We start from the raw sequence: 23,096 nt of genomic DNA, 5'->3' as shown, positions 1-23,096 counted from the left end.
ATAGAGTTTTTCACAACACTGCAGTTAATATCTGTGGAAGTGCTCATAAGGGCTCTAAGCTGAGAGGCAGGCTCTGTCTCAATGAGAATGCATTAATTTTTCGGAAACCTTATGGGATTCTTTCGGAAATCTTTCTGAGGATCCTCTGAATACTTCTTACTAGATTTTATTCGAAGATTCTTCCATAAGTTCTTTCGGAATTACTTCTAGGCTGTTTCCCTCTTAGAGCATTCCTCCTGGATTTTTCAAGAAATCTTCATGTGATTATTCTATCGAGTATCTCCATAAGATTTTTTCGGATTTTTTTTTCCGGAAAACTCCTGGATTTCTTCCAGAAATCTTGCCGGAAGGCTTCATTATATCTTTTAACGATTCACCCGGGTTTTTTTTTCGGGAATTATTTCTGCCCTTCCGTAAAGCCTCTGAGATTTATCCGGAAATACCATATCATCCAGATCATTCAACGATGCTACCAGAAGTTTTCCTTTGATTCTACCGTGAATCGTTTTGGTATTCTTCCAAAAATATTATAAAGATTCCTCAGGCAATAATTTTAGGACTTTTTCGAAAATCTTTCTGAAATTCTTCTGGAAATCCTTCTGAGCATTTCTTTTGGATCTTAGGATGATTTGCAAAAGAATCACAGAGAGATTTCTGAATAAAATTTGAGAGGATTTCTGGAAGAATTACTTAAGGATTTCCGTGAAAATCCGAGAGAATCCTATGAGGATTTATGGAAGAATTGCAAATGCATTTTTGGATTATTTCATTATGATATCCAAAAGAATCCGAGAAATTATTTCGGAAGAATCATTATAAGATTTTCAGGAAATTCTCAGGGTGTTTGGAAGAATTCACTAAGACATCCGAAAGAATACCTGAATTTTTCCGGAATAATTCCAGAGAGATATTCGGAAGAACTCCAGAAAGATTTGGGGAAGAATTTCAGACGGAATTTTTGAAACTATTTCAGACTAAATATTATAAGAGTATTAGAAAGAATTCAGTAATGATATCAGTGGTATTTTTTAAGATTCCCAGAGGGCTGTCCGGAAGCTGTTTTTAAGGGATTTACAATTAAATTCAAGAGTGATTTTCTGAAGATTAACTAAAAAAAGCAAAAATGGAAATTGCTAATAAATCAGAATTTCAAAATTTTCTCAGCAAGATATCTAGAAAATCTTAGGATTTTCGTTAGAATCAAAGAAGGATTTGTAGAAGAAGGCCAAGAGAATCTTCAAACAATTTCTGAGGAGTTTTCGGAAGGATGTCTAAATTCTTGAAAAAAAAAATCCCTAGAAATTTTGTTAATTTTTTTTTTGGATTTCCATAAGAAATATTGTCAAATAAATCCCCAAGAGATATCTGGAAGAATTTTAACATGATTTCCGGTAGTATTGCATAGGGTTTTCTAGAAGAATCCCAGGAATTTGAACGGAATAATCTGACAGTGAGAGAAAAGGTATATTACTATAATTTACAGGGTGACCTGCGCACCGGGAAATCGGGAAAACCGGGAAAAAGCCGGGAATTCCGAATCACCGGGAGAAAATCGGGAAATATACGGGAATTTCTATTAGCACCGGGAAAATTTTGCATACCAAATAATGTTTTAATCAGCACGATCTATATTTTAGTGGATCTTTACAAAAGCTTCTGAATTCGAACCCTAAGTTAGTCAATAAAAACAAGAACATATTCTTTATACAAGTGTTACCACTTGCTCTAATCCAGTAAATAATTGGCCAGTAAATTACAAACCTTTAATTAAATAACATCTTGCGAAAAGTTTTCCATATAGTTTCATGATGCATTTTATGTTAAAAACTACAATGTTTGGATGTTACAAATTTCTCTAAGCAACTTTGGAGTTCACTAAGATCAAATTAAATGCGTTTACAACTTATGATATTCATTGAAGCTTTGCCATTCGCTTCTTGTTTGGGCTTGGTAAAAATAGTATAAAATACTAATTCATCTCAGAATTATGACTGTTATTTTTTATAAGAAATAATTGCCCTGAGAAAATGTTCTAGATTTGTGGGGATAAAACATAACAAAAAAATCTATGCTGATGACCATGGAACGAAATGTTGAACAATTAATAAATTCGTTTTTTATATTTACCAAATCTGTGATTGTTTAAAATTTAAACTATGATTCATTCAAAGATTGACTCGATCCCATCATATAAACAAGGGTCAAACTTTTTTTATCTCTTAACTTTTTAATAACAAATTCCACGATTACTTAAAATGATTGTCGTAAAATATCGTTTCATAGATCATACTGGAACTTAGCAGAATAATAGAAATGCTTTGGTTTATGACCAAAAAAACTCGTACCAACTTAAAAGTCGTTTGAAATGGTAAAAATATCGCAATAATGTTTCTAAGCATTAAACCGGGAATATTTTTGAAATACCGGGAAAAAACCGGGAGAAAACCGGGAATTTGAAATTGACTTTTCACTGGCCACCCTGAAATTTCAGACGGATTTCCGGGAGAATCCCAGAAGAATTGGAATAGTTCTGAGAGAATCTAATAGGGATATAAAAAAAAACCCTTAGACATTCACGAAAAAAATACTGATGAATTTCTGGAAAAAAAATCAGAGGGTTTAATATGATAATCTCGGATGGATTTCCGGAAGAAATGCTGAGGTGTTTTTGCGAGAAACCTCGAAAGCTTTCTGAAATAATCCTCAAAAGATATTCAGAAGAATCCCAGATCCTTCTGGAAAACATTCATAGAAAATTCAACATCAAAATCAGCTGAATTCCAGTGATATTTTACGAAAAAAAAAACCAGAAGGATTATCATAAAATCCAAGAGGAATTTCCGAGATAATCAAAGTGAAGAATGATTTTCGGAAGAATCACAGAGCGATCAGAAAGATAACTATAATAATTTCAGATAAATGTTCCGGAATGAACTAAGAGGAATTTCCTAGAGGTTTCAGGAAGAATCCCAGAAGAGTTTTTCGGAAGAATTTCACAGGGATTCTTGGAAGATATTCTGAAACATTTTAGGTAATATCATAAAGAAATTACAAGATAAATCACCGAAGCTTTCCCGGAATAATTCCCAAAGAATCTCAGTGAGATTTTCCGAAGAATCTCAGGAGGATTTCCTGTAAAACTCTAGAGAGCTGTGAAATTTCTTGAAGAATCCTAAAGTGATTCAATTTATTATCTCAGATGAACTTCCGAAAGAATTCCAGAGTACATGAAAGAAGAATAGAAAAAAATCAATAGCTTAGCTTAGACTGACTACACATAGTTATGGTTGCTATTCCGTGATTGACCGAAGTCAGTGAAAATGCATAAATAATCAACTAGCAGTTCGGCTGGGATTGGCCATAATCTTCTTCAGTGTGCATAATTCAGTGCCTCTATTCATATAGGGTCAATAACGGCGCCGGCCACGTCCTTGCAGTCAGGTGGGATTGATGGAAGGAATGTTAGTGTGTAACCTTTGCTATTTGGAGACCGTGTTTGCCTCTGCATCTCCACAAAGGCTACTGGAAGGGATGTTTGTTAATGGGGAGGATCGTTGGGTCACAGGATCCACTTTGATAAGCGATTAGACCATGATAAATAATTATTTGTGAGATATAAACATGCTTATATGTAAATACAGTGGGATTCCGTTTTTGGCAACAAAGTCGAAATTTTCAGTTGCCGAAAACGGAACCGTGCCAAAATCGGAACCCATTTTTTTAATTTCAAAAATATCATTTTGACGTTGTTCCATCATAATTATGGAACCAAATGACAGCCAAGACTTCCGAACGGTAGAAGTAGATTTTCGTAGGATAGGACTATGTTATAAATCTGAAGATTCGTCATTTTTATTTTGACAGGCGTTCTACACACTTTTCAAAGCAGAAACATCTTCAATGATTTGAACTTCATGTATACTATTTGTATACCTAGGTCAAGTAAAAACAATAATCACATAAGTGTCCTTTGTTCAAGAACTGAACAATTCCTCAAATTACAAATTACAAAAAAAGTTCTAGGTGTTACAAAACTGAATGATTCTAATTAAATAAACTTGAAAAAAAAAAACTTTTTTTTTAAGGTACTTAGTGCTCGTGGCCACTACTGTGCCGGACTCAGTTGATCTGTAGCTGCTTTATCAGATACAGATCTATTTTTCAACTTATCTATATTTACATCTAGTTTCACTCTCTCCTACTCTTTTACTCTCACACCGAGCAGGTAGGAGAGAGCTCAGCTAATAGTGAGGCTAGCTGCCTGCGAAGAGGGTCAGTTTGTCTCAGTCACCATCTGATACTGACGGAGGATGGATGTACTCCGTGAGGCGTCTTCTGGTGGCTGGACGGTTTTTTTTTGTGGAGGCGCTGGGAATCGAACCCATGACCTTCCGCTTATGAAGCGGAAGCGTAACCTCAAGGCTACAGACCCCCCCTAAGAAAAAACTTAAACTGAGAAGACGTGTGACTTTTTCGCAAAACTTCACATCAATTTGTCCATTTAATCCAATTGCAAGGTATATGTAATGTTAAGCTTTTCGGTAGTTGGTTTCTATTTTAATCCCAAGCGTCATATTTGACAATATTCGATAATTTGTAAATGATTATTTTGAATTTAATTACTTGCATAGTAAGGCATCTGATATCAAATGATTGACTACAGTCAAAGAGCACACAAAAAAAACTGAAATTATTTGCTGTACCAATAAAAAACTATTATATTTTTGAAACATTATATTGACTATGCCTTCAATAGATTTTTCCATAGAAATGTGGGCTTCGTAGCCGTGAGGTTAGTGGCGTCAATCGTTAAGGTGTATTGTACTACGGAGTGCAGGTTCGATTTTGTGTGAAGTTCGCCCCTGTTGGAGGAATCTTTTTGTCAAACAAAAATTCTTCATCTTCAATGAATGGTTGTTCCGTGTGTCCGTTGTATAATATAAGTGCAGCCTTTGGTTTAAGACGGTGTATATTGTCTTTTAAATATGGATGAAAAATTCCTCTGAAAATTATTACTAAATGGTATAGAACCCATTTGTGTTCTAAACTAGCTTGCTCGGAATCCACAGTATCTTGCTCGGATCTTACTTAGGAGCCAGATAAGAATTCACATCTACTTAAGAGCTTGCTAAGAATTTTGAAGATGTAAGTTTAAGCGCTTTCAAGATTCCGCTGCGATATTGCTGAAAATTCTCAAGTTTCCGTCCGAAATTCGCAAAAGTTCATAAGGACTTTCCAGAGTGCCACTAGCAATCTCCACATTCCGCTGAGAACCTGTACAGAATCCCCAGGATCTTAACAAAAATATTCAAAATGCCTCAGAAATCTTGGGAATTTACAAGGAATCGTGAGATTTATTATTATTATGAATTAAATCTTGATATTGCACGTAGTATACTCTAGCTTGAGTAATACTGGAAGTAAATATTGGATCGTTTCTTAAAAAAGTGATTTACTTCTTTTGTTTTGGTATGTTCTACATAAGCAATGCATGTAATTCTACATTTAAAAAACAGTGTGCTGAAATGGCGAAACGAAATTGTAGAAGAAAACTCTGTGTGATTTTTTATTTTTTTGTTTCTCTTATGTCATTGTTGGTTTGTTGAGAAAATCTGTTCCAAATCTGAAATAAACTGACTTTTACTAAATACAATTGTCTACCGGCATACTCAAGTAGGCTGGTCATAAAGCGTGAATGTCTGAGAAAATATGTTGAAACTCTAGTTGATACTAGTAGATACTCATAAAGATCAATGACTTCATGAAACGTTGCGACTATACGGTCATCTAGAATTAAAAAAGCGCATACGGTGCTCCTAAAAGTTGATGACATTTAGAGAAATATCGGCGAAAATTGAACTCTGGAATGCGGTAAGCGTGAAGCTGGATTGCTTTTCAAATGACTAAAACAATCGACACAATAATATTTACAGAAAAATACAAATTTTATTGATATTGAAAAATGTTGCCAAAAAACGGATCCATTTTGTTGCCAAAATCGGGGGGGGGGGGGTGCCAAAAACGGAGCGTGCCAAAAACGGAATCCCACTGTATAATATATTCATTTGATATGAACAATTTCTATGTGAGGAAAATTTTGCCGACACTTGAGGTGACGAACCATTCAAAGTTGTTGAACAAATACCTAAATGTAACATTCCTGACACTCTTATTCTTATGTCGACACTTACAGTGGCGAACCATCCAAAGTTTGTTGAATAAAGTGAACATTTCGCAAGTCTAAACTTGTAGTGTCGAACCAACCAAAGTTTTTTTAATTACAAAAATAAAGGTAAAAAGAAAGGAGCGTTTAACCCTCTCTTTCCCATGGTAGCACAGGTGATCCACCGATTTTCAATGAACGCGGGCTAAACCGAATTGGTACGAGTAGCTCAATAATAATTGGAATAAATTTATACGCTCATTTGTCTTATCAAACATCGAAATTAGTGACCTAAGGGTCAAACTGTTGGAAAACAATCAACTAACTATTGAAAAACAATCAATTTTTTTATTGTGGTCTTGAATAATATAACTTATTTGGAACAACTTTTGTTCAAGCACTTTTTTTAATAACGCCATTTTGATAGTTAAATTGTCAAACAAAGCTGTGGGAAAGAAAGGGTTAAAAAAATGTCAAACATTAATAATTCATGAATCATATTTTATGACGTTACTCACAGTGACGAACCATTCATAGTTTGTTGAAAAATCATGTTTACGTCCCACCGTTGTAACGATTAAATGTGCCGTCATTCATATTTTATAGATTAGAAATAGTAACATGAAACGAGCTCATCCGTCATCCTTGACTGAGCAGCAATCCACTTTCAGCTTCACTCGTTTGCTCGGCTATATAAAAGCACTCAGAGAAAATAGGCGCGCGACCCGAGAGGGATAACAACAGACGACTTCTCGGGCTTTCTTGACGCACTGCCCAGGAGCAAGCGTCAAGGTCGAAGGATCAAAAAGAACTAATCGAACGCGGTACTTTTTCACTTTACTCGTCCGACACGCGACATGTTTAATCCTGTCCTCATCGCCCGCCCTCGCAGGAGCAAAAAAGATCAAACACTACTCAGAAGAATAGAAAATGATCAATAGGGTAAAATGAACACCTTAAGGAATTCATCTTGTTTCTGATAGAAAAACGGGAAATTTGTATACTTCTATCGCACAACATCAAAAATAGAGACGAAAATCGCTAAATTTTCACATATTTTTATCGCTATCAAAAAGCGATGCAAATGTTCATTTTACTTGCACTATGTGGGTAAAATGAACAGCGGTTGGTGGTAAAAACGAACACCATGCAAAAAAACGTGAGCAAACCAAATATTTCTGAAAATTTTTATTGCTCCACCGAAAATACATCCGTTAATGATTGTAACCCATTCTAAAAGAATTCTAAAGGTATCAGATTTGACATCATATCATAACGATATTCACCTCACTGAAAAACCTCAAGTCTTTCGAGCTGAGAGTTACGTCAGTTCTAATTTTCAAACGTGGTTTTCTAAAATCTTAGTTTTCGTTGATATTTTCACTTGAATTGACCTACGTATCAACTTGAACACTCAGATTTATGCTCTAGATCGTCCGTGCGTGATTAAAATTCATCGAATTTTTTTTTTCTCGGTAAAAGGCACGGTGTTCATTTTACCACCACTTCCCCTAATGCATAAACTTTAGTTATTCGGTGACTGCTTTCTTAGTTTGTTTGTTTGTTTGTTTATTAGAGACCTTTTAACCGCTTGGTCATTCAGGTCTTGGGTATAAGATTACAGAGTTTATTTACTTAATGGATAGTATAGTATAGTAATCTGGTCCGTCCTTCATACAGGGCTGATTGCGGCCCTGGCTGCCTTGGTCGCCTGCTTCTGCAGCTGGTTTTTGATAAGCCTGGATTGACTGTTTCATCGGTTTCCTCTGAGTCTGAATGGATATACTCTATTTGATCACACGGTGTCATTTCGGTGATTCCTTGCTTCTTCCTGGGGGGTGATTGTATGGTGTTTTCTTGGCTCCTCGTATATTTAGGGGCTCCCTTATAACCGTAAAGTTTCAGCATTTGCTCCAGTTTGATGCAGTTCTCCTTAAGTTTTTCAACTTCTTTTTCAGCCTGCTTTCTTCGGTGTTTTTCTTCTTTGTACGAAGTTGCGAGGTGTTCGCATCTTTTCTGTAGTGCTAGCATATTTTCCTCCATTTGTTCCATTTTCTTAACTTTTTCTTGAATGGAGTTATTCAGCTCCTCTTTATATTGGTTCAGTTTTGCGTCAAATTGTAGTTCCAGTTCATTTTTCAGGGTCTCAGCGTATGTCTTTTTTTCTTCGTTTAACTCATCGATTTTTGCACTTTGAGCACTGTTTTCTTCTGTAAGCCTTTTCACTTCTTCGTCGATCGAAGCTTTGACGGTGTTTGAGTACTTGGTTTTGAGTCCTTCTTCAACAATATTCCTGGCTTCCCAAAAGGTAATGTTCCTGTCGATTTTTAGCTTTGTGATTTGTTTTTCCTTAGCAAGCACTGGACACTCCTTGGCGAAAGCGCCATGCTCATTTTGTACAGTTCACACATTTGGCTTCGTTGTTGCATTCATCGTGGAATGCTTCACCACACTTGCTACATTTTTTTTCACTATTGCAGTCCTTGCTAGTGTGTCCGAACTTGAGGCACATGAAGCACCTTAGCGGGTTCGGGTACCATGGCCGGGTCTCCAGTAACAGATATCCTAGTTTTATTTCCTTGGGAGGACAGATTCCCTTCACGGTCAATATGAATATGCCGGTGGGGGTTTTGTTGTCCTCCGGGCCCTTTATAATTTGTTTTACTTCCGTTATTCCTTGTTCTTTTACGATTGTTAAAATAGCGGCGTCTGTATCATTTTTCACATCACGGAAAAAGACGACGACTTTGCACGAGTTCAGTGATTTGTGCTCGTATACCTTGACCGTTATTTCATCAGCTAGTTTGCTTATTTTAGCCAAGTTTTTGGCTTGGCTCTCGTTCCGCACTGTTACGAAGATTTTTCCATCCTTGGTCTTCTTTGCAGCAATGACTGTTCCACAATAACTTTGGATGGTCTTCTCCACTAGCACTGGAGACACGCCATGAAGATTTTTGCCTTCCTCTTGTCTTTCAATCACCATAATTTTTTCTCTGGAACCTCCGCCAGAGGTTTCCCCTAAACGGGGGAAACTAAGGTTGTTCATCTGGCTCGGTTATCGCCAGCTGATTTTAATTTAATTTGCACTCGCATATGCTATTCACTAAGGTTGTTCACTTTGTCCGTTTGCCTAGTAATCGTTTTCGCCAGTAGGCCGGGAGCGTAATATGACACCTTTTTAATTAATAACCGCGAGCACCGATTGCGCCGATGCGACTTAACACGACCGGGGTTGCACTCGAACTCGCTTTCTTAGTGTTCAATCACAATTGTTATTGTTTTACCGAGCGAGCGCTCGAGAAAAGAATCTGGCCATGGTGCAACAACCGTGCTTCATCCGATGAATCCTATGCAACAAAAATTGTCGGCGCTATCCGTCAAATTCACTCACCAAAGCCATTTTGCTGAATATAACAACACAGCTCTTGTTACATATCAAATATCTCATGATGCGATTCTCAATCCTATCAGCTCCACTTTCAAATATTTTCGAGCCGACTGGAATATATATGAAACATATATCGATAGTAATCTTGATGTTAACATCTCTTGACAAACAAAACTAGATATTGACAAACAAAACTAGATATTGAAACTTTAACAAATTCTATTGTTGAAGCAAGGGACACAGGTATATGCGATAAAAGCCTCTGTCTCACTTAAGCTTCTGCCTACTCCCCCATAAATCTCATGAAAAATAGAAATTATGACCTTCTAACAAATTTTTATTATCTCGAGATAATAATTTAATACTTTTTGCATCCATATGATACAACAGTGAAACAAACTACCCCAATTCTTAAATGTAAATAAACCACTAGCTAAGCCACATCTTTTTCCCACTTTCTCTCCGACAGATTCGCGACGATCTAGAGAAGGAAGACGACGAATCTTCCGGCTCCGGGTACGGGGACGATGACGAGGACTCGTCCGCGCGAGGTTCCAGTCGTAGCAACAGCAACACCGGCATCTCGAACATAGGCCTCGGCGGCGGCGGAAGCTCCAAGGGCGACAGCGGGGACAGAAGCTCATCCGGCGGAGCAGGTGGTTCCATCGGCGGCGGAGGCCACGCCGGATCAGGTGATCATGAGCTCGACGGGCGCGAAGATGACGATGAAGATGATGATCTCTACACTGAGACCAAAAGACCGTCCATTGATCTGGGCCCGACCGACGACGAAGATAGTCAGTTTTGCATGGCTTTTTTCTTTATTTATCTTTTAAGTATAAGGAACCAGGTGTAGGGACTAAGGAAGGGGGTGGGAATCGGGACTGGTGGCTTCTTCCATTCCTAGAAGGGGATCAAACGTGTCAAGTAGGGCGGTTCAAAATTAAAAACAAGTTCAAGAATCATATCTTCCTCGTTATCCTTACAATAAAAATAGTTTCTGTAATGAATGTTCGAATCCTCTGAGCAGAATCTCAAATAGAGAAACTTAAAAGTAGATGCAGTACCGTGTACCTTGTAATTCCGCTCCTAAATGCTTATCTTTGACAGATACGCGTATTTCGACTACCACTTGCAGTCTTCTTCAGTGTCAGTTACTCGTATCCAGTGGATACTTTTAAGTTTCTCTACTAGTTTCTGTATTTCCGGTGGTAATCAAAAGTGGCCCGAATACAATTAAGATTTATATGGAAATAACTATGGAGTCGAGTATACGACACTAATGACGGCTTAAGATGAAGATGAATCGAAGCCAAACCTCAAATTTTCAAGAGCACAAATCTGGAGAACGGAACACCCGTTTGAGTTGAAAACTTAATCGAATGGTTACCACCAGCTAGTGACCAATTGATTAGGTTTTCAGCTTAAACGGATGTTTGGTTCTCCAGATTTGTGCTCTTGAAAATTTGAGGTTTGGCTTCGATTCATCTTCACCTTAACTGTTGATGTTGAAATACGCGTATCTGTCAAAGAATACAAACTTTAATGTAATTAAATGGTAAAGTACTAAATTCAATTTTCATTTATTTAGTACTATCATCGTTTTTGTATCATTTTAAAATAAATACCGAAAAAGCTTAAAATATCATTGAACACTATTTTTATCGTAAGGATAATAAAGAAGATATGGGAGATTGCTTTTCAAACTATTCCGAATGTTGAACCACCCTAGTGTCAAATTGAAGAAGTATATTAAATTCCAGTCACGTTTGCACTCCTGGAAAGAGGCTTTCCCGCGTCCCACCTTCGGTAGCATACCTAGGATCATTTTGAGGTTGAGGATTTTATTTCTAAGATCATGACTCCGTATGACTCTCTATGATTTTACAGCTTAGGGTGGAAGATGACTGTTGAAACATGTTTCCGAATCGAACGTTTATCTACTCTTTAACCAAAACGAATACGGTTTCATCGCGCACTGCACTGACCTACTTTCTTCCGGTTAACTTTGTAACTCTTCTTTGTCTCTTTGCGGTCTCATCTTTATTCGAGCGAAAAACATTCTTCAATCCGTTGATACGTTGTTTTCGTTGTTGCGTATTTTTGCATGAGCTCTTTTTCGTCCGTTTTCCGATTTTCATTCATTTCATCACACATCACTCATTGAGCTGCATTCCATCGCCAACCAGACCGAACAAACAATCAATGCTCGTTCATCACCTTTACGATGCTAAATTTAGTTCCAGCCTCCGGAATTTCGAAAAAAAAAAACCTTTTCCTGAATCGTGTCACGACGCTTTTGTCCGCATTCCACATCGATCGCTCTTTGTTTGATTGAAAAATTCATATTCGATCCTTTCGTTAGTTTTCCACCTCATATACACGCCCACGCCCATCGTGCTTCATTCATTCAGAGGGTGCCGACTTTTGGCGCTCGTAATTGTAAACATCGACGAGAGAATGAGAAAAAAAAAGCGCATTCCGCTTCAAATATTAACCAGAGCGCAGTTGATTTTTGAAACGGTCACAAACATGCTGCTGCTGCTGCTCGAACCACGCTTGTTTCCACACATTTCATCATTGATTCATGTACGCTAGACCTGTCCACTTTTTTAAAGAGTGTTCACACCCGTATTTTGACTGGCATCCACAATGAAGTCTCTTGTCAAAATTTCATCAGATTTCATGAGGATTGTGTGGTACATAAGATCGGTTTAGTGTTTTTGGACTATATGCAAGATTAAAAAAAATATAACTCAGACAAAAAGTAATATAAGTTGATTATTCAACAGCAAAACGATACCCATATCAGAAAACTTTTAAAGGTATTAGTCAGTTTAAATATCTCTTTGAAATTTTGTTTTACTTCTTACCCAAGTTGTAGGATTTGAAGTAAAGTTTTCAAAAATTTAGAAAGCCATTGGCCATCAACAATTAATGTTTCTTTTAAGAATGTTCGTTACACTATGGGTCAGGAACGTAATCTGGCAGGACATAATCTAAACCTCCAAATACATTTCCGACATTTGCTGTCTTCAATAAAAGTTTTTTGTTACAACAAGATGGCCCTTTTTGACAAAAACGGGTAGTTCAAAAATCATGCGCGAAGATGGCGCCACAATCTAACTCTCTACTGTGACGTTTAAGAGACTTGACACATAAGGCAAAGTTGTTCATTTTGGTAAAATGAACATTTTTTTCAGACGTCAAAATTTGGAGTAAATTGAATTAAAAAATAGTTTGAGTTAGAGAACCATAATAAGAATAGAATTTCATTGCTAACTTGATTATCGCTTGTATCACAGGTGAACTGGTTTTGTGTTCTGTAACTCGATACCTCCCCAACACGATGGTCCCTTCAATATCGAATTATGGAGAGTTGTCTGTAGTTTGAAAAGCTTATCGATGTTCGTTTAGACAACCTGTGTTTATTTGTCGCCTCCATGGCCTCCTTTGCAATTTGTAAACGAACTGTTTACGACAAACCAAAACCATTCAAATTTTTAGTAAGTCATTTTGTTATCCATCGTTCAATGAGAGAAATTTTATTTTTACGATTTTTATTGATTTCTGGCATTAAGATGAGCGAAAAATCTGAAAAAAGATACTGTTCTGTGCAGATAATAGCTGTGGCTGTAGGGGAAATATTGTGGCTGTAGGGGAAATGGATAAAGATGAGTATAGGGATTGAGAGGGATACTATAGAAGATATCAAATAAGCAGAAGGGCACATAGTTCCAGTAACTAAACTAAACAAACTGGAAGAGACGAATGACACGTCGGTCTTGTAAAGTGTTTCGAGCGATGAAGTTGTGCTGGAATTGCTCCTGGTGGAATTCGGCTGATCTAGCCATTAGATTGGCTTGTACCAATCCCTCGCTCCGGAAACTACAATGAAGCAGGATCAGTAGGATCGGTAGGAGTGAGGAATAAAGCAATTCCTCCGAGAAGGTAAAATGATTCCCCGAGAGGATAAAGCAATTCCCCCGAGAGTGAATGAGGAACGAGGAGTTGGGAGTAAGGAGTGAGGAGTGAGCAATGAGGAATGATGAGTAAGGAATGAAGAAGTGAGGAATGAGGAGTGAGAAGTGAACAATGAGGAATGAGGAGTGAGCAGTGAGAAATCAGGGGTGAGAAGTGAAGCGTGAGGAATGAGGAATAAGGAATGAGTAGTAAGGAATACTGAGTGAAGAAGAGGAATTAGGAGTGATGAGTAAGGAAAGCAGAATGATGAGTAAGGAATGAAGAGTGAACAGTGTGACGTGAGAATTGAAGAGTGAGGAATGAGGATTGAAATGCGAGAAATAAGAAGTGAGAAATGAGGATTTAGGAATGAGAAATGAGGAATGCTGAGTGTGTGGCGAGAAGTGAGGAATAAGGAGTGATGATTGAGAAGTGAAAAGTGAGGGTTAAGGAAAAATAAATGAGGAATGAGAATTGAAAAATGAGAAATGAACAATGAGAATGGAGGAATGACGAATGAAGAATGAGGAATGAAGTGTGAAAAATAAGAGTGAGTAGTAAGAAATGAGGAATGAGGAGTAGAGAATGAAGAGTAAGGAACGAAGAATGAGAAGTGAAAAATGAAGAATGAGGTGTGATGATTGATGAGGAGTGAGGAATGAGGAATGAGGAGTGAGAAATAAGGAATGAAGAGTGAGGAACGAGGAGTAAGGAATAAGGAATAAGGAATCACTCTTCAAGTGATTTCTTCAACAATTCTTCAGGATTTACTTCAAGGTTGCTTCCAAGAATTCCTCCAAATATTCATTCAGGAATTCCTCTTGAAGTTAGTTATAGGGTTGCTATCACGCATTACTCTGAAATCACATCACGAATTCGTCGAAAAAATTGTCCAGGGATTCCTCAAGATATGCATTACCAGAAATTTCCCGAGGGTTTCACCAGGCCTTTGCCAGATGAATCCTCCTTAAATTCCCCCAGGAGTTCCATCAGAAATTCAACCATGAACTTCTATTGCGATTCTTTCTAATAATGTTGCTACAGATTCCTCCGAGGATTTATCCAAAAACTCCTCAAGAGAGTTTTTAGTGATTTTTCCAAAGCTTTCTTCAAGAATTCCACCAAAAAATCCTCCGACGATTTATTTAAGAATTCCTCCAGCGAAACTTCAGGAATTCCTATACACATTATTTCATGACTATTTTCCTACGATTCCACCTGGAATTTCTCTAGAACTTCTCAAAGAGATTGCTTAAGATATAGTTCCCAAGAAACTACTACGGGAATTCCACTAAAAAATCCAACCAGGAATTCCACCTAGCAAAAATCTTCCAAGGATCCATCTCCAGATATACATGCAGAGATTTCCTTCAGGAATTCTTTCAGTGATTATACCCAAAACTTCTTCAAGGATTCATCAAAAAATTTCTCCAGGGATTCCACCAAACATTTCTCCAAGGATTCCACTAGGAAGCCTACAAGGATTTCGCAAGAAATACTGCCAAATGATGCACCATAGCTTTTTCTACGGGATTCCACCAGGAATTTCTCTAGAGATTCCGCTTGCAAGATTCTGAGAGGTTCCCCGAGGTTATCCTTCGGGGATTCTTCTAGGGAATCTCAATATATTCTTTCATGAATTTCTCCAGTGTTTACTTCAAAGATTCTTCCTGGTATCAATGATAGAATTCTACGAGGCATTCGTCCTGGGATTTATTCTAGAATTATTTCAAGAATCTACCTGAAATTCCTACGAGGTTTTAAAAGAAATTTATCCATCAATACCTTCCATTAATTCTTGCACGGATTTTTTCCACGGAATTCACCAAGCAAAACCTTTTAGAGGATCCTTCTAGAACTCCTCCAGGGATTGCTTTAAAAGTTCTTCAGCAGCTATATTTGGAAACTCACCCAGGGAATTCTTCAAGAATTTCTCCAGTGATTTATGTTGTGATTCCTCCAAGGATTTCCCAAGAAATTGCTCCATTTTTTTTTCAAGAAAATTTCCAAAAAATCTTCATAGGTTTCTTCAGGAAGCACTCTGAGTAATGCTTTGTTTAATCCTCTGAGTAAATATCAGTGAATTCTTTGGATGAATAGTTTTTTGGAGTTTTGTAGAAGCTTCCTGATGGAATAAAGTAGAGAGAGTACGAATTTCTAGTTCAATTCTTCGCGGAATTCCTGGTAGATCATCTCTCGGAGGTTTTTCAGAAAAAAAAGCTTGTGGTCTTTTTGGATACTTCGAGGGTAATCCTCTGAAAAAAATCTGAAAATTTGGAATAAATTTTAAAAAGAGAAATCCTTTGAAGTGTTTTCTGGTAGAACCTCGAACGAAACTCTGATAGAATTATCTGGTGGAAATTCTAGCGAAACTCTGGTGATATTTCCAGTGTTTATCTTGGAAGATCTCCTGGGGAAACACCTTAAAAACTGTTCTCTCCAAAAATTACTGGTGAAATTATTAGAGAAACAGGTGAAGTCTCTAAAGGAATGACTGATGGAATCTTTTTGGGAAATTGTGGTCGAATCCCTTAAGAAGTTCGTTATGTGATCCTCGCAGAACAGCTTATATTCCGCTATGGAGATTTTTTTTCCAGATTGTTTTGGAAGAACCTCTACATGATTTTTCGCATTCCCGATAAAACCACCGGGAAAATATTGGTGGATTTTCTGAAAGAAGGATTTCAGCTGAAATCCTTGGAGGATATTCTAATGGAAATCTTGGAGAATTTCCCGGGCGAATTCTAGATGAAATGGAAGAACCTCTGGTGGAATTCTTACATAAATTCTTGAAGGGGATTTTTAGTTGAAATCTTTAAGGAAAATCCTAGCAGAATTTGATTGAATCTTTGGAATATCTTCTGATGTAATCCCTAGAGGTATTCCTGATGGAATCACTAGAAATCCTGAAGGAATCTCTAGAGGAATGACTACATCCTTGGAGGAACTCCCATCTCTGAAGGAATTCCTGATGGAATTCTTTGAACAGCTACAGTGAGATCTCTGAAGGAATTTCTGATGGAATCCCTATAGGAACTCCTGATGAATTTCCTTGGTGAACTCCTGACGAAATACCTTGAAGAACTCCTGATGAAATCCCTAGAAGAACTCCTGTGAAAAGGCTTATGCTATCCCTGGAAAAATTCCCAATGGAATCCCTGGAAGAACTCCTGATGGAATCCCCGAAGAAATTCCCAATTGAATCCCTATAGGAACTCCTGATAGAATTCATTGAGGACCTTCTGATGAAATCTCTAGAAGAACTCCTGTGGAAAGACTTATGGTAACTCCTGATGGAATACCTAGATAAACTTTTGATAAAATCCCTTTAGGAATGCCAGATGGAATATCTAAAGGAACTGCTAATGAAATCCCTTGTAGAACTCACGATGAAACCCCTTAAAAGAACTCCTGATGTGATCTCCATGAGAACTTCATATGTAATCGCAGAAGAATTTCTTTTGTAATTCCTGAAGGAGTTCCTGTGGTAACTCCTGATGAAAATATTGGATGAATTTCAGATAAGATTCCTGATGGAACTCCTAATAGAATTCTTAGACAAAAACCGTATGATATGCCAAGAAGAAACCCGGTGGAATTCTTGTAGGAACTTTTGATGAATCCTCTTTAGAAATTACTGATACAATCTCTGATGGAAGCCCTAAAAGTACTCCTGATAGAATCCCTATAGAAACTCCTGATGGAACCCCTGGAGGAATTCTAGGTGGAACTTTTATAGGAACTCTTGATGGAATCCCTAGTGGATCTCCTGATAGAAACCTCTGGTGGAATTCCAGGTGGATTCTCTGAAGAAAGACCTGATTAAATTCCCGGAGTAACATCTGATGGAATCTCTAGAGGAGTTCCAGGTGGAATCCCTGAAGGAACTTCTGGTGGAATCCCAGGAGGAATTCTTGATGGAATCTCTGGAAGAACTCCTAATGAAATCTCCAGAAGAACTCGGGATGGAATCTCTAGAGAAAATTTTAGTAGGAATATTAATATTAATGAATTCATAATGGGGTATCTAAAGGAACTGCTAATGAAATCCCTTTTGGAACTCCCGATAAAATCCCAACAAGAACTTATGATGTAATTTCCAGAAGAACTCTTGATATAATCCCAGAAGAACTTCTTATGTAATTCCTAGAGGAGTTACAGGTGGAATCACTGTAGGAACTTCTGATATAATCTCTAGTGGAATTCCTGTTGTAATCCCTTTAGGAACACCTGATGAAACTCCTGGATGAATGTCTGATAAGATTTCTGTGGAACTCCTGATAGAATTCCTAGAGAATCTACTCTTGATATCGCAAGAAGAAACCTCGATGGAATTCTTCGAGGAATTCCTCATGTAATCTCGTTATGAATTCCTGATATAATCTCAAAAGCAATTGCTGGTGGAATCTATGAATGTTTTCTTGGTGGAATCCTTGGAGAACTCCTGATGAAATCCCCAGAAGAACTCTGATGGAAGCCTCTAAAGGTATTCCTGATAGAATCCCTAAAGGAACTCCTGATGAAACTCCTGTAGGAAATCCTGATGGAATCCTGAGGAATTCCTGAAAATATTAATGACGGAATCATAGAAGGAACTCCTTATGTAATCCCTCGGAGTTCTCTTGATGGAATCCCTAGACTCCTATAGGAACTCTTGATAGACTTCCTGGAGGAATTCTAGCTGGAATTTTTAAAGGAACTCTTGATCGAATCCCTAGTGGATCTCCTGATAAAACCCTCTGTAGGAATTTCAGGTGGATTCTCTGATGGAAGTCCTGATGAAATCCCCGGAGAAACATCTGATGGAATTGCTAGACGACCCCCTGATGGAATCTCTAGAGGAATTCCAGGTGGAATCCCTGAAGGAACTTCTGGTGGAATCCCTGGAGGAAATCTTGATGGAATCCCTAGAAGAACTTCTAATGAAATCCCCAGAAGAACTCTGATTCCATCCAGAGTAGTAGAATCCCTAGAGGGATTCAAGATATCCCACCAGGAACTGCTAATAAAATCCCTTTTGGGACTCTAGATGAAATTCCAAAAAGAACTCATGATGTAATTTCCAGAAGAACTACATATGTAATTCCTGGAGGAGTTCCAGGTGGAATCTCTAAAGGAACTTCTGATAGTGGAATTCCGTATTATAATCCCTATACCCAACCAGAACCAAATAACAAGATTATAACACATTTCTATCAGCAGCTGTTAAAAATAACAGAAGTTGATAAAATTTTGTTATCAAGATGGCTTTGTTCTCAACTTTTTATATTTTTAGTAACAAATTTATAACAAAATTTGTTATATTTTTGACATCGCATTTATAAGTTTGTTGCAAATAACATCCGATGTCATAAACAGTAACACAGTTTGCAATAATTTTGTTATTTTGTAACATCCTTGCAACACATAATTGATTAATAATTTTGATATAATTGTAACAGGTTTTGTTATATTGTAATTTAATTTGGTTCATATTTTATTAGAATTTTTATTATTTTAACTACTAACGGTACATGTGTTATAACAACTGGTTATATAAAAAAATCATATCAGGGGAACACATTCTGTTATAATATTGTTTCTTCCGTCTGGTCGGGTAGGAACTCCTGATGAAACTCCTGGATGAATTTCTACAGAAATTCCTTATGGTACGCCAAGAAGAAATCCTGATGAAATTCTTTGAGGAACTCCTGATGTAATGTCTTTAGGAGTTCCTGATATATTATCTGAAGGAATTCCAGGTGGCATCTCTGAAAGATCTCTTGGTGGAATCCCTGGAGAAGTCCTGATGAAATTCTCAAAAGAACTCTAATGGAAGTCCTAGAGGTACTCCTGATAGAATCCCTGGAGCAATTCCAGGTGGAATCTTTGAAAGAAGTCCCGATGGAATCCCCGGGGAAACTTCTGATGGAATTGCTAAAATAACTCATGATGGAATCTCTAGAGGAGTTCCAGGTGGAAGCCCTGAAGGAACTTCTGGTGGGATTCCTAGAGGAATTCTAGATGAAATCCCAAGGAAAACTCTTGATGGAATGCTTAGGGGAACTTCCGATGAAATTCATACAGGAAATCCTGATGGTAACCCTAAAGGAACTCCTGATTGAATCCTTCAGGGAATTTATTATAGAATCTTTTGAAGTACTCCTGATGGAATTCTTGGGCGAACTTGTGTTTAAATCCCTAGAATAACTCATGTTCCCTATAGGAACTACTGTTAGGAGTTCGTGATGGAATCCCTGAAGGAAATTTTGCTGGAGTTCCTGGTGGAATCTCTGAAGGAATTTCTGGTGGAATGCCTGGAAGAACTTTTAAAAGAATTCCTAGAGAAACTTCTGATAGAATTCCTGGAAGAATTCCAAGTGGAATCTCTGAAGGAAGTCCTGATGGAATCCCCGGAGAAACTTCTGATGGAATTGCAAAAGAAACTCCTGATGGAATCTCTAGACGAGTTCCAGGTGGAATCCCTGAAGGAACTTCTGGTGGAATTCCTAGAGGCATTCTAGATGAAATCCTTGAGGGAACTCTTCATAGAATACCTAAAAGAACTTCTAATGAACTTCCCAGAAGAACTCTCGATGGGATTCGTAGAGAAATTTCCGATCCCTAGAGGAACTTCAGATGGAAACTCTAATGGAACTCCTGATGGAATTCATGATTGATTCTTAGGACTACTCCTGATGGAATTCCTGTGAGAACTCGTATTTAAATCCCTAGAATAACTCCTTTTCTCTAGAAGAACTACTGAAGGGAACTCTTGATGGAATCCCTGAAGGAAATTTTGGTGGAGTTCCTGGTGGAATCTCTGAAGAAATTCCTGGTTGAATCCTTGCAATAACTGGAAACTTTTTATTTTCTTCTGATGGAATCCCTGGAAAAAACTTTTCAAAGAATCCCTCGAAGAACTCCTGATAGAATCTCTGAAGGAAGTTCTGATGGAAACCCCGGAGAAACTTCCAATGGAATTGCTAAAGGAACTCCCGATGGAATCTCGAGGAGAGTTCCAGGTGTAATCCCTGAAGGAACTTCTGGTGGAATTCCTAGAGGAATTCTAGATGAAATCCCAAGGAGAATTCCTAATGAAATCCTTAGAGAAACTTCCAAAGGAATCCCTAAAGGAACTTCCGATGAAATTCATACAGGAAATCCTGATGGAAACTTTGAAGGAACTCCTGATGGAATCCTTCGTGGAATTTATGGTAGAATCTTTAGAAGTACTCTTAATGGAATTCCTGGGCGAGCTCGTGTCTAAATCTCTAGAATAACTCCTGTTCGCTATAACTAGGGTGACCAATATATTTTGGACCCCCTGGCCCATTTTTCTGCAAATTTACCAGTTTAAATCGAAAGACCAACTCAATTCGCATGTCATTTAGAAAGAAAGGACTATTCCGCACTTGCATCAACCGTTTGTACATAGAAAATGTGTTTATTTTATCTGAAATTAATTTAATTTAATCGGTTCATCTATGCAACCGTTACAATACGTTACACACAGCAATTGAAGCCGTCAGAAATATTTCAAATGTAAACAAAAACATTTTTCAAATTTCCGAGCTAAAGGCGTTGAATTTCTTCGGTTTTCCATTGTCAATCGATTGATTAGACTATGGGCACGTATATTACACAACCAGTGTCGTGGAATTTGTCGCCAAACGATAAAAAAATGCCGGGGGTCCAAAATGTATTGGTGTGTCCAAAATAATGAAAAACAGTGCTTCACAATTCAACTATTTTCAACGACCGTTACCCTACCGTTAGAAGCTCCCTGAAGGAAACTTTGGTGGAGTTCCTGGTTAAATTTCTGAAGGAATTCCCGGTGGAATCCTCGCAAAAACTTCTGGTGAATGTTTTTTAATTTCTTCTTAAGGAATTCCTCGATTAACTCCTGATAGAATCCTCTGGAGGAATTCCAAGTGGAAGCTCTGAAGGAAGTTCTGATGGCATCCCCGGAGAAACATCTGATGGAATTGCTAAAGGAATTAGCTTAGGTTTCAGATTTCTTGATATACTTTTTAAGCTAACTCTTAGCAGGCACATTTAGCTATCATTTCTTAATTGAATAATTATTTTTTGTTACGTTTGTGCTTAGTTACAGTAGAGTAATGTGGGGCAAAAGTTCGACCTTAGTGGTATAATCAAAGTTTCCAGGAAAACAATAGCAGATGAAACAAAACAAATACCATACAGCGAACCTTCAACATATTGGCTATAACTTTGCTGGACAAACTTGTGTCAAAAGATTTACCCATTTTTAGTTATAACAGTTTCAAAATTGATTGTCTTAAACGAACTTTTGCCCCACCGGTGGGGCAAAAGTTCGAATCTAGTGTGGGGCAAAAGTTCGTTGGATAAAACACAAAATATCAATACTTTTATGCCAGGCATACTTTATACCAGCCGTAAACTTATGTTTGCCGAAAAATACACACTAAATTTTCATCAAAAAATGCCCAAAACAGGGTTAATTGTAATACACCCAAAAAATAGCAGTTTTTCGCAAAATTAAGTGAAAATGTAAAATTTTTGTGACATTTTTCGCACGATCAGGCAAATTTCGCTAAATTTGAAGATAATATGTAGATTTAAGGAAATTTGAAAAATTTTCCGTGGGTTTATACATGGGTCGAACTTTTGCCCCGCTATGGGCCAAAAATTTATTCCAACTATTTATGGAAAAACTAATACACGTCAAAGCATCCTTATGATAGGCCTAGAAACGCCCTTAAACAAAATATTGAAAAATATTTTATCTTCATTTGGTTCCATGCACCGAAAGTTTGACCAAATATTACAATATTTACGTCGAAAACCAACAAATAGCCATAACTTTTCCAAATCTCAATCGATTTTTATGATATTTGGAGTGAAAGTCTCTTACTCTAATAGCATTCGAACCACCATGACATTTCTAAGTTTTGATTTGATTTGAGCTAGAAATCTTAAAAAGAAACTCTTGCCCCACTCGAACTTTTGCCCCACTTTACTCTACTGCTCCTCGACTCTTGAAGACTACTTCTACCATGCCTGTCAAGATACAGATGTGAACTTGAAAATTCTAGAAACGTTTGAAAAAAAAAGTGAACACTCCTAATATACCTCCGCGCATTCCGGTAGATTTTGCCAGTTTTATGTCAATTCATCAGAATCAGAATATTGTGTTGCCTATGTGTGTTGTGTTGCTTCACCCCAAGCCCTTACCCAAAGTCCCAATTGCGTTCGAACAACCACGATACCATATTGTGTATGCGGTGGTGGCGTGTCACATCGAAAAGTTCACTTCCACGTATAGACCTTTGCGCCAATTATTGCGCCGTTATCTCGTCCGTACGCTAGAAATGACCGGCTTTTATGACCTACGATGGTTCTATATTTGGAACAATGAGTATTTGGGATGGTAAACCAACCGCAGCTTGTTGCAGCTGATAGGAATTTATTTGCCGTTGGTGGTGACAATTAATTAGTAGCGAAATTCTAAATTGCACCGGTGCCGGGTATTCGATGGAAAAAAAAGTTTTACTGCAGCAACATGTTTTGTGTGGGAATATTGATCATTCGTAGAAAGTATGGTTTGAGATGGCATTA

General features: G+C 37.6%; 1 protein-coding gene across 4 annotated transcripts in view; it reads left to right on the top strand.

Moving 5' to 3' along the window:
- LOC5579032 (syndecan) overlaps positions 1-23,096 on the top strand; it is a 180,835-nt gene that overhangs the window by 121,631 nt on the left and 36,108 nt on the right. For 2 of the 4 annotated variants that reach the window (XM_021840278.1, XM_021840280.1), the window contains exon 3: positions 10,021-10,348. In XM_021840278.1, the coding sequence (XP_021695970.1) occupies positions 10,021-10,348 (328 nt within the window). The remainder of the gene's footprint in view (positions 1-10,020; positions 10,349-23,096) is intronic. The other 2 variants (XM_021840279.1, XM_021840281.1) reach the window with 1 other exon arrangement.

The sequence above is a fragment of the Aedes aegypti genome, chromosome 2, assembly GCF_002204515.2.
Source record: "Aedes aegypti strain LVP_AGWG chromosome 2, AaegL5.0 Primary Assembly, whole genome shotgun sequence".
NCBI classification, from domain to species: Eukaryota; Metazoa; Arthropoda; class Insecta; order Diptera; family Culicidae; genus Aedes; species Aedes aegypti.
This window is presented reverse-complemented; position numbering and strand designations above follow the sequence as displayed.